General features: G+C 33.9%; 1 protein-coding gene across 1 annotated transcript; it reads right to left on the bottom strand.

The window, feature by feature from the left end:
• Window positions 1–1,669: 1,669 nt before the first annotated feature.
• On the bottom strand, window positions 1,670–2,444 carry LOC111385792 (uncharacterized mitochondrial protein AtMg00810-like). Its single transcript, XM_023010205.1, has 2 exons — window positions 2,034–2,444; window positions 1,670–1,744 (listed from the first exon to the last, which is right to left on the bottom strand). The coding sequence occupies exons 1-2, from the start codon at window positions 2,442–2,444 to the stop codon at window positions 1,670–1,672; spliced, it is 486 nt and encodes a 161-aa protein (XP_022865973.1).
• Window positions 2,445–13,304: the final 10,860 nt, after the last annotated feature.

The following is a 13,304-nucleotide window of genomic DNA, read 5'->3' as shown; positions in this document are numbered from 1 at the left end:
AAGGGGCCGGAGGCAGTGGTGGTGGTGGGAATCGAGCATAGAAATCAGTGAAGAAGGCAGCCTGCTGAGCTTGCATCTTAAGCTATTACTGCTGCATCGCAAGCTGTCGATCACAGATAGCAATCTGCTGAACCTGAATCTGGAGTAGTAGGCTACCCATGCTGTCAAACGTCGAGGTAAGTGAGTCAATACGCCCATGAACGAGACTACAGTGTTCCTCGGTGAATTCAGAATGACGTCTTGAAGGATAAGATGTACTAGAGCCTGGAATACCGGGTGCAGGTGCTTCATCAGACTCGGTCTCGGGTAGTTTATCTTCAAAGGAAAGAGTAGATGGACCGGAGGTACGATCGAACCCTTTCGTGTCAGCCACCCATTGTCCGTGTTCCTTTACTATCTTCATCTTTTTTAGTGTTTGGATGTTGATAGTATCGGTAGGGCGTAATGCAATAAAGTCCTCCCATCAAATGAAACATTAAAGTGTTTGAAATTTTTTGTAAGAAGCATCCCGTAAAATAAAGCTTTAGTATGACGTGATACATGCACAAGTTTCATAAGTCCCATGAAAATTGTAGGAAAATCAATGCAATGCCCAACAACAATTGAGTCCATAATGAAGAGATCGAAATGATTGACTTCGTCTCGGTGTCCTTTATGGGAAAAATAATGTGGGCAATTATATTTTGTAAAACTTTACATGGGAAAGTTAATTGATTTGTGCTTAATTTCGTGATATTTTCGAAGTCTTTCCCGGTGACTCGTCGACAAGCCTCGGAAGGATCGTAACCTTCCACAATAGGTGGAGATTTATGTACAAATACTTCCAAGTCACAAGGCTCAAGTTCGAGAATTTCACAAATTAATGCCTTTGAAATTTTAATGCGTACATTTTTAAGTAAACATGTAATCTCATCGGAACGAGGTGCAACTTGCATTTTTTGATAAAATTCTTTTATAAGATGTGGGTATGCATGTTCTTCCATAGTAGCGATAGTTACCCACCCCATGTTTACAAAATATTCCTCAATGAGAAATGCGGGAATTTCAATTGTAAAATCCGAAAAATCAACATTCTTACCAATCAAAATGGGCGATTTTTCAAAGGGGTTCGGTGGCACCTCTGGCTCCAAATCTATCTCATCATCCAATGATGATGGAGGGGGTCGTTTCTCGGTTCTTTTCACCCTTTTTCCTCTTTGAGATCCCGACATTGTTGATAATTCAACAAATTTTCAAAGAGATACAAAAAGCCCCAAATATGAAGATTAGGGCTCGATTTTTGCTACCCTAATTTGGAATGAAGATGTGAAAATTGAGAAGAGTGTGACGTGGGTTATGAAATCTTATACAAAATATGAAGAAGGGTTGCGAAAATTTGAAGACAAAAATCAAGGTCGAGCTATGGGAGAGATGAAAGTTTTAAGATTTGGGAAAAAGGGATTTTTAAAAGGGAAAATCAATTTTGAGCCTCTAATTTAGTGAAGAACTTAAAGATTTGATGTTGTTGGGTGATAGAATGAGAGGCATGAAGTTTTGAGAGAAGAGAAAACAAAGGAAAGAAAAAAAATGACGAAGAAGACCTCAAGTTCACGTTTTGAAGAACGCGAACCACCATAGATCAGGACGTCCGGATTGATAGTGTTTAAAATACACTGTCAATTCGGACGATTCAGTCCGAACCGTCTGGTCTGGATATGACGCTTCCGGATGCCTTTTTTTTATATTGAATTTTCATTAATAACTCCTAGACCTCATCGAATAGATGAGAAATAATCGTGTGCGAGAGGTTTGGTGAAAATGTCGGCCAATTGGTCATTGGTCTTTATAAATTCTAATTCAATATCTCTGTTTTGTACATGATTACGAAGAAAATGATGTCTAATCTCAATATGCTTAGTTCGTAAATGCAAGACGGGATTCTTTGATAGATTAATAGCAATAGTATTATCACATAAGATAGGCACATGATTGTAAGATAAATGATAATCACATAATGTTTGTTTCATCTATAATGTTTGTGCCCAACAACTTACCGCCGAGATATATTCCCCCTCCGCGGTTGATAATGCAACGGAATTTTGTTTCTTACTAGACCAAGATACAAGTGTAAAGCCTAGAAAGTGATAATTTTCGCTAGTGCTTTTACGATCAACATTACATCCAGCCCAATCGGCATCCAAGTAATTAATTAAATCAATGTGAGTGCCTTTTGGATACCAAAGTCCTAAAGTTCTAGCTCCACTTAGATAACAAAAAATTCTTTTAACGGCACTTAAGTGAGATTCTTTAGGATTAGATTGAAAACGAGCACATAAGCAAACACTAAACATAATATCAGGCCTACTAGCTATTAAATAAAGAAGAGATTCGATCATACCTCGGTATTTTGTGATGTCCACGGAAGTGCCTTGATCATCTTTATCAAGCTTTAATGACATGGTCATTGGCCTGTTCTAGGGATGTCAACGAGCTGAGCCGAGCCGGCTCGTGAGCCGAAATTCTAAACTTAGGTAAAATATTCGAGCTTTTTTCTGGACCCGAGCCGAAAAAAATTAGGCTTGACTCGAGCTTTTGGCTCGGGCCTTTTCGAGCCGAGCCGGGCCAACTCGACTCGGGTTTTGTTTGGTTTTGAAATTTTTTTTAATTAAAAATTTAGCTGCCATTTAAGGCAGCGTGCTACCTGCCAGAAATAGGCAGCAGGTTGCTGCCTTAAAAGGCAGTGTGCTGCCCTTAATTTTTTTTTATTTTTTTATTTTTTTAAATATATGTTTGGTTCTCCAGAGCCGGCGAGCCACACAGGCCGGCTTGAGCATTGCCCGGCACCTAAAAAGGGGCTCGGTCTAAGCCTCGAGTCGAGTGGGCTCGAACTTTTTTCAAGCCGAGCCACAAGCTGCCCAAGCGGACGAACCCGATTGCCATCCCTAGCGTGTTCATAGGCTAAATGTCTTGCATATCAAATTTTTTAAGCATGTCTAAAATGTATTTATTTTGATTTATGTAAATTTCTTCTTTTGTTTGTTTAATTTGAAAACCAAGAAAGAATTTTAATCCACTCATCATGCTCATTTCAAATTCTTTACTTATGCAATTTGAAAATTCTTCCCAAAGATAAATATTTGTAGCGCCAAAAATAATATCGCCAACATAAATTTGAACAACGAGCATATCTTCCTTATGGGTTTTTACAAAAAATGTAGTATCCGCTTTTCCAATTGTAAAATCATTTGAGAGAAGAAATTTGCTCAAACGTTCATACCAAGCTCTAGGAGCTTTTTTCAAATCGTAAAGAGCTTTTTTAAGTTTAAATACATGATTCAGATGGTTGTGATCTTTAAAATCAGGAGGTTGCTCAACAAAACCTTCTACTTGAATAAAACCATTTAAAAACGCACTTTTAACATCCATTTAATAAAGTGTAAAACCCTTGTAACGTGCAAATGTAAGAAGCATATGAATGGATTCTAATATTGCTATGGGTGCAAATATTTCTTCAAAATCGATACCTTCCTCTTGATTATAATCTTGTGTCATTAATCTAGCCTTGTTAAGCACAATTATTCCATTTTTCATCTCTTTTGTTTCTAAAGACCTATTTTGTTCCAATAACAGTTTGATTGTTTGGTCTAACAACCAAGTCCCAAACATGGTTTCTTTCAAATTGATTTAATTCTTCTTGCATTACTAGAATCCAAAACTCATCAAACTCGGATTCTTTGAAATTCTTAGGTTCGGTTTGAGAAATAAATGCACTATTATCGAAATAATTTTTATGAGAGATTCTAGTAGTGATACCTTTTGATGGATCACCGATAATAAACTCCTTAGGATGGGATGAAACAAATCTCCATTCTTTTGGTATTGGATGTTCACTTTGTTCTTCAGGTTCTCTTTCATCATCTTTTTGATCATTTGATTTTTCTTTTCCCTCATTTGGAACCTCCTTATTTTGGTCTTGAATTTTCATTTGTTCAAAAGGAGCTTCCAAACCTACATCATCATCACCACCTTTCCCTCGATCGAAAGAGTTAATTTCGTCAAAAGTGACATGCATGGATTCTTTAACGACTAGGGTTTGTCTATTAAAAACTCTATAAGTTTTGCTAGTCGATGAATATCCTAGGAAAATTCTAATATCAGATTTGGAGTCGAATTTTCCCAAATCGTCTTTTGTATTAAAATAAAACATTTACATCCAAAAACTTTGAAATAACTAATATTTGAAATTCTATTTTTCCAAAGTTCATAAGGAGTTTTAGTTTTCTTTTTGCTTACTAATACTCTATTAACAATGTAACAGCAATATTAATGACCTCGGCCCAAAAATATTTTGGCAAATTATTTTCATTTAACATAGTCCGAGCTATTTCTTACAATGTGTGATTCTTCCTTTTTACTACACTATTTTGTTGAAGTGTTCTAGGAGTCGAAAACTTATGTTCATATCCATATTCTTTACAAAAATCATCAAAGCCAACATTATCAAATTCTCCACCATGGTCACTTCTAATTGTTGTAATAGAATAGCATTTTTCATTTTCAACTTTCATACAAAATGTTTAAAAGTTTTCAAAAATTCTTCTTTTAAGCTTAAACATATAAGCCAAGTAAATCTTGAAAAATCATCGACTATAACAAAAGCATAATGTTTACATCCTAAGCTACTCATCTTAGAAAGTCCAAAAAGATACATATGGAGAAATTGTAAAGGTTTTGTAGTTGAAGCATAAAGTTTCGGTTTGAAAGAATTCTTTACTTGTTTTCCAAATTGACAAGTATCGCAAGTTTTATCTTTTTCAAATTTCAAATTTGGTAAACCTTTTACAAAATAATTTTTAGAAATTTTTTAGAGAAGATTCATGTTTACATGTCTAAGTCTTCTATGCTACAACCATGATTCTTCTTTCAAGCTAAGTAGACACTTTTCATAATTTTCAAGTTCAATGTTTATAATATAAACAACATCTTTATTTCGACTTCCTATGAAAATCACTTCTTTAGATGTAGCATCCTTAATAAGGCATTTGGTAGAATCGAATTTTATATTATATCCTTTGTCACATAATTGACTAATGCTTAGTAAATTATGTTTAAGGTTATCAACTAGTAAAACATTTTCAATATATGGGAATGAGAGGTTAGCAATGTTTCCAATGCCGATTAGTTTACCTTTGGCGTTATCTCCAAAGATCACATGGCCTCCACCCTTCTCTTGGAAATTTGATAACAATGATCGGTCTTCGGTCATATGCTTTGAACATCCACTATCCAAGAACCATTTGCTTTTTGTTTTCTTTGGTACCTACAAGGGCAATTTAAGTTTTGACTTTTGGTACCCATACAAACTTGGGTCCTTGGTAGTTAGTTTTTGTTGATTCTTGTATCAACTTGTATTTGTTTTCAAAAAATAATTTTTTTTTAGTTATACAATTGAAGCTACATGTCCAGTTTTATTACAAAAACTACATGAAATATTTGAAGCCTTAACAAACATATATTTAAGAGATTTTTGTTTTAGAGAGGGTTTGTATCCAATTCTCCCTTTATCAAAAACGCACTTTTGACTACCAAGCATTAAATCAAATTTTTTCTTACCTTCGGTAAACTTATGGATAATTCTTGTTAAGTCATTGATCATTTCGTTCAAAGAGATGTTTCCTTTTATAAAAAGATTATGGTCAATGTTTTCATTTTGCTTTTCCAAAATTTTCTTGATTTCTTCTTTTAAGATGAAATTTTTCTTTTTAAGAATAGCATGATTCAAAGCAAATTTTTCAAGCATTTCATCATATGAATTTGAAAGCTCATCATAGGAACATATCTCGTCTTCGATTGCCATGAAGCACATATTCACCACTTCATCTTAACCATCATTTCCATTTTGTTCTTCGTCGTCGCTATCATCCCATGTGGCTTGAAGTGCTTTTTTCTTGAAATTTTTCTTTTTGTTCGGACACTCGGTTCTCTTATGATCCGGCTTATCACAATCATAGCAAATAATCTTTTTGCCCCTTTCTTCCCCCTTTTCCTCTTTCTTTTGGAATCTTCGATTATTGCAAAAGCCTCTCCATTTTTAACAAGAAGAACTAAATCATCAAGCTCTTCATCGCTCATGTTTTCATTTGATGTTCTTTCCTCAATTGTTGATTTTAAAGCAATTTGTCGTTTAGGAGGCTCCTTCGATTCCTCCTTGCTTTTTCTTGTTTTCTCCTTAACCTCGGCATTATTTAGCTCATAGGTCATTAATATGCCATAGAACTCTTCCAAAGGATATGTATTTATATCCTTAGTGTTCTTAATCAACATCCTCAACAGACTTCATTCCTCTGATAAGGGCCTAAATATTTTACTCACAAGTTCACCGTTAATAAATTAACGATCAAAACCTTTAAAACCATTTACAATATCGGTAAAACGAGTAATCATTCAACAATAGGCTCATTTTGTTTCATAAAGAAATTTTCAAATTCTTTAACTACCATATTTATCTTTGTTTCCTCAACCTTGCTTGTGCCGACATGAGTAACTTCAAGAGCATGTCAAATATTATATGTCAAATCACATGTACTAATTTGATTAAATTCATTTCTATCAAGTGCACAATAAAGTAAATTTTTAGCCTTGGCATTTAATGATAGTTTTCTCTTATCTTCATCATCGTATTCTTCTCTAGATTTGGAAATAGTTTGGTCCGGTCTACCAACTAATTTAATGGTCTTAGTGGGAACATGTGGACCATATTCTATAACTTTCCAAATATTATAATCAATAGATTGAATATATATCATCATCTGAGCCTTCCAATAGTTATAATGCGTGCCATTAAAGAAAGGAGGCCGATTTGTAGAGTGCCCCTCAACATTTTGAAAAACATGGTTAGCTATTACTCAAGATTGTAGAATAAAAAAAGAGTACCAAGCTCTGATACCAATTGAAAGCCCAAAAAAACTAACCAAGAGGGGGGTAAATTGGTTATTTGATACTTTTTCGAAAATAAATCCAAAATCAAGAAATTCAAATAATGAAAAAGCAAGATAACACAAAAGTAATAGGAGAAAGGGAAAAGAGAGTACAAACGATGTAATAAGGAGGTTCGATCCAATCAACGATCTACGTCCCCCGTTACCAAGCTCTCCGTCACGAGCAAGACATTTTCCACTATATTTGATTAATTTATGGTGCAATCCAACCTTTTTACAAATTTTCTGGTGACTTACAAACAAGGAGCACCAATCCTTTACAACATTGACCTTTCCGAGACCTCAACCGACCCACGATTTAAAATTTGAAGGAAAATTGAAATTACAATTAAAGACTTCTCTCTTAATTAATGATATGAACTTAATTAAGAATCAAGAGAGAGGAGTAAATACAACACTTCAATAATTTACAAATAGTATAGCTCAAGTGTGGTAAAGGAGAAAAATTTCTGAGATATATGAATTTCACAAAAATTTGATCACTCAAAATTTTTTTCAAAAGTTAAATTATTTGATCTTAAAGAATTGAAAAAAAGGTAGAAAAGATGAATAAATGCTGCACTTTAAAGCTCTAGAATTCTTGTATTGATTGTGGTAGAAAGTGGGGTATTTATAGCCATCAAACGGTCAAAAGGTCTGTCAATCCGGACACGCGATCCGGATGTTCGCTTAGGATCCGAATGGGTAACTAGCCGTTTGACAAATGTTCATTTTCCGGACGTCCAGACGGTCACATCCGGACATCCGAATGGACAGAATTATTGTCCTCCGGACTTTTTCCTTCGTGATGAGTTTTAATGCAAGTATTGTTTGTCGTGAAGGATTCTTGTGCATAAAAATTTGAGCTATAGTCGATGTGAGAAATTTGAAGAATTATACCTTTACATTTGAGTATGAAAATGCATCTATGTCTAATGTCTTCAATTTCTTCTTCCAAATGATTTTTGACGTGAAAGCTCGATTTCAATCTTTTCGTTTGTCGATCTCCAATCTTTTGCTTGTGCCAGATCGTTTTTGGTGCCCTGATTGTTCGTCTATGTATATGACTCTTGATCTCGATTTTCGAGTTATCATTCTTTTCACTAACAACGCTTAAGGTTTAATTTGTCAGAAGTAAACGTGATTTGTTTGTGATAATCAAAACGAGAAGTCAACCATTAAGTCAACAAAGGATTCATTGATGACAAAAAATCTGATTATGTATGCCTATTAAAAAGATCACTTTATGGCTTAAAACAATCCCCTGGGCAACTGTATAAACGTTTTGATAACTTTGTATGTTCAGTTGGCTTTGTGAGAAGTTCTTTTGACCATTTCTTGTATTTTAGAAGGGGTAACAGCAACTGTGTGAGTGTTTATTTGTTGTTATATGTGGATGACATGTTACTGATTGGCCAAAAATAAAGTGATATAAATGATATTAAAAATTTGCTAAGTGCTGAATTTGAAATGAAGGACTTTGGGCACGCAAAAGGGATTTTAGGGATGGATATTTAGAGAAATAGGTCACAGCAGTTATTAATTTTGTCACAAATTGATTATGTGAAAAAGGTCCTATCCAAGTTTGTTATGCATGATTCTGAATCTGTAACATTACCCCTTACATGTCATTTTAAGTTGAGTAAAGATCAATGCCCACATGATGAATATGATATTAGAAATATGGAAAAAAAAAATACCATATTCTAACGCAATGGGATCTGTAATGTACACCATGGTTTGCACCCGACTCGATGTTGCACATGCTATAAGTACGTTAAGTAGATTTATGTCCAATCCTGGTCTTGAGCATTGAAATGCAATGAAATGGTTATTAAGGTACTTAAAAGGCTCAGCAGACTTAGGCTTATGTTTTAGATCTAGTGAAGAAGGAGTTAGTTTAAAGGGATATGTAGATTCTGATTATGCTGGTAATAGAAATAACAAGAAGTCAACTACATCCTATATGTTTACTTTGTGTGATACTTGTACAAGTTAGAAGTCTCAATTGCAATCAATTGTAGCTTTATAAACTACCGAGGCTGAATATGTGGCTGCTATTGAGGCCATTAAAAAGGCCCTATGGCTGAAAGGTCTCCTAAATGAGGTAAATGAATCTATTGATCCTGTTGTTGTTTATTCTGATAGTTAAAGTGGTATACATTTATGTAAAAATCCAGTTGTTCATGAAAGAAATAAACACATAGATTTAAGAATGTATTTTATAAGAGATATTGTGCAAAAAGAATTTATTTTGCTTGAGAAAATTCCTACTTAGTTTAATCTCGTTGATATGGGTACTAAGGTACTTCCTCTAAATAAGTTTAAGTCATGTCTGCAACTTTTAAGAATTGATAATGGGTAAAAATTCCTACTTAGTTTAATCTCGTTGATATGGGTACTAAGGTACTTCCTCTAAATAAGTTTAAGTCATGTTTGCAACTTTTAAGAATTGATAATGGGTAAATTTTTTGTTGGTGCAGGTGTATATGGCTTGGTGCCGATGATCTGAAAGAAATTATATCAATTGCTTGAGAAGTTTATTGTTATATTTTCTTTATCTTTGTGTTTTCTGATCATTGGCATCAAGGGGGAGATTTATTGAGCTGTGATGCTAAATTAGTTTTGGTGGACAAGCCATTTGGGCTATGATGATAAATAAATGACCCAACAGATACTACCAATCCCTTACCCAATAACGCATTGTGATGGACTCTTGACCCAGCCCAAAACCCTGTGATACAAGTGTGCTGCTCTGGTCCGTTAGATCTTCTAAACCTAACATCTATAGTGATGACCAACTTATATATATATTCTTGGTCTGAGACTTTTTCCCTACTTTAGTTATTATTCTCGTGCCTCTTTGTGAGATATTTTCTGTAGAATATTCTGGGTCTCTCTCCTTCTGTGACTACACCTTCCTTTCTTCTTTGTGAAACTCATTCCTTTACCAGTAAATTGCTGGTTTTTCTAGCATCTTTGTGGGTTGTGAATCTGTGTGATTCTTCATTGTGAACTTAGAAGGATTTTGTTGGTTTTTGGGAGAGTTTTTGGACCAATGAAGCAACCACTTCTGTGTCGGGTTCTTAGGGTTGTGGTTTGTGAGTTAATCCTTGGTACAGACGGGTACAAGATGGATCTGAGCCCAAATCTATGAGATCTTGATGCTATGGTCTTGTGTCTGTGATCTGTACTTGGTGTCGATTTTGGGTTCATTCTTTTTACAAGATTCAAATACATGAATGGGATGCTACGAGTCACTTGACTAGATTCAAATAAAAAAAACCATTTCAGATAAAATATGATGGCCAAATTTAAATTATTACATACACACCACATGTAATCACAACCCAAAGCAATCCCTCATATCCCACTGAAAGCTCAGAGTATGTTTAAACGACATAGCACTGTTGGCCACTTCCAAGCACCATTAGGACAATGTGAAGTCACCTTAGCAGCATCATGGCTGACAGGCTGTTTGAATATGATACATTGGAACAAAAATGTTTTCTTGAAATCCACCAAAGGATGTCAATCAATTATCATGCTTTCAATTCTTATCCTTATTATTTTTATTTTTTTTTTTGAAATAATTCTAATAGTTTACATTCCAAATAAGGTAGATGTTACATGTTTACATTCTGAGAGCGTTATCTGAGAATTTTATGTTTTATTTCTTTGAAAATATGGATTTCATACGCGGGTTAAAATATATTCATTCGAAAGTAAGTATTTTCATCTTGAACTTTTGAATTCTTTGTGCTATTTTTAATGTGAGTTGTTAAACTCTAGAGCTTTAATCAAGTATTGTTACTACAACAAGTAATTAATTATCAATAAATTTGAGATTAACAATGCAACTCCTATTTTGTCAATTCATTCGATTCATTATTACGTTTGACAGATGATCTCAAACAACTTAATTCTTAACAATTAAGACAACTTTGCTAGTTTTAAACTGGCTCCTTCTTTTCTACTTGAACTGTACACTCTTGACAATACTAATGCAATTTTAAAACGTTAAAAAAGGGTAATAATGTGTAATTAACCAAAAAATTACAAAGACATAAACAATTTATTTTGTACGATCTTCTATTAGATGTAATAATGAATCAAATGACGATAAAATACGAGTTGCATTGTTAATCTCAAGTTTATTGATAATTAATTACTTATCGTAGTAACAATAGTTGTGTGTGTGTCTCTCTCTCTCTATATATATATATATGATCTTCTAAGCACTGGTGATATAGCACATCATTTAATTGGTAAATATATATGTATATATATATATATATATATAGAGAGAGAGAGAGAGAGAGAGTCATGTTAGTCACAAATAATCACTGAACTTTCATTTTTATTTCAGTTTAGGCACAAATTCCACCTTCGTGTACTGCATCAACGATGATGGTTTCACGAATAATAGAAATGATTATTTCATGCAGAATCTCTATTAATGTATTATTTTTGTTGACCAAAAAAAATAAAAATTATTTTTTAAAATCAACGGTCAAGTTTTCTGCCAAAATTTTGATATGGTTTTTCCTCTCCTTTATTTTCTTTTTTTTATTTTTTATTTTTATTTTTGGGTCGTGGGGGATAGGAGCCAATTATTTGTAGAAAATGAGAAAGATGGGGATTCCGACATTAGTTGGGCAGAAAGTGTCACTCAATCGGAAAATATTTGAAGAGGGTTGACTCTTAATTTGCCTTTATCTTAGACTAATTTTTAAGAGTTGAATTTTGGATATTAGATTTTCATCAATTTTTTTAATTATGCAAATGACCCTATTTATATGCAATTCTTAGCATTTTTGTGAGTTGAAATTTCCTCGTCATTGTGTTGAAAGTCATTAAGAAGTCCGATTTTTAAGACTATATTGTGGTTTGTGCGTTTGTGATATTTTTCAAGCAATTCAGTGCGTACTTGCATGGATTGTTGCTATGGAATTTATGTTGATTATGTCAGAATCGGCACAAATACTTTTGCCCATATTCGAGGCTTAGTTCGAGGCCTTTGAACATTTTGGTGGTCAGGACTTTTAATTGTGTTCTTAGCTAAGTGCTTGGTATCTGTACCTCCTTCCTTTTTTCTTTTTTCTTTTTTCTTTTTTTTGATATCCAGGTATCCCAGCTTACACCAAATTAAATCCTGGACCTTCAAAACTCATGCCCCTAGAACCTTGGAGGGAATAAATCGCGGGTTATGTCTCAACTGGATCACAGGTTCTCCCCATTAACTGTACACTTCTGTGCACAAGAGACCCTCCTCTACAGTGATTGCTCCATACCAAATTTTTGGCCGCAGGTTCCCACCAGGAATCGAACTCTCCACCCTGCCGCTGGAAGCAAGCCAATGTTGATTGATCCACCAGTTGAGCTGTGCACCCCCCCCCCTTTTTTGCTTGCTGAATTGTGCTTCATAGTCGAGCTTCTTTCTCTTCAACTGTATCTCAACAATTGAGGTGCAAACATTTAAAGACGTGGGTATGAAATGAGGTCATTTTGTGGTTGACATAGAATTTTGATATACAACAATTATTTCAACATGTAACAACTTTACACTCCAATACAATAAAAACTGATCTTGTTGGACGAGCATAACGTTTGATATATATTTTTCCCCTTAATATATCTTTCTTCGTAAAAGCACATTTTGAAAGCATGCGTAGCTTGTCAACAATACGCTTTATTGTTTAGTTGAACGGTAAAAATAGTGCGCTACTCGATTTCTAATCTAATCTCAAATTATCATTTCTATCAGCCACGACAACATCTTCGTTAATTCAGTCTCACACGTTACTCAAACTTAAACAAAAATAAAAGTACAATAATTAACATAGATATCAAACTCAAAAATCCTCTTATTCAATGACATTTACAATGCAGATAAGAATTTGACTTAATTTTTCATCATATTTGTTGACTCGAAACAAGACACGTGTCCGATGTTATAAAGAAAATTTATAAATTTTCATAATGTGGAGGAACCATTAACTATATTTTTTTCTTTCTTTAATCATTTTTTTATTGGAGGAAGAATCATTATAAAGAATGGCTTTCCACTTTCTTTGATAGAAGGACGGCCCATTGAATGTAAAATAATTTACAATAGTACATAAAAATCCTTGTTCTATGATTTTTTTTATTCGTTAAAGTAGTCGAGTCAAACTCCATAACTTGTAAAGAGTGAAAAATATATTAAGAGCGCTCCATTTTTGATATTATATTTATTAGGTCAAACCATTTCTACGATCACTAATCATGTTTTCGAACGAAAACACAATAATTCCCCTAAATAATGGTGTGATGGATTGGTCAAAAAAAAGTTACTTTTTTTTTTTT

The sequence above is a fragment of the Olea europaea genome, unplaced genomic scaffold, assembly GCF_002742605.1.
Source record: "Olea europaea var. sylvestris unplaced genomic scaffold, O_europaea_v1 scaffold3283, whole genome shotgun sequence".
In the NCBI taxonomy this organism is placed as follows: Eukaryota; Viridiplantae; Streptophyta; class Magnoliopsida; order Lamiales; family Oleaceae; genus Olea; species Olea europaea.
The sequence above is the reverse complement of the archived record's forward strand: the minus strand, read 5'-3'. Positions and strand labels throughout refer to the sequence as shown.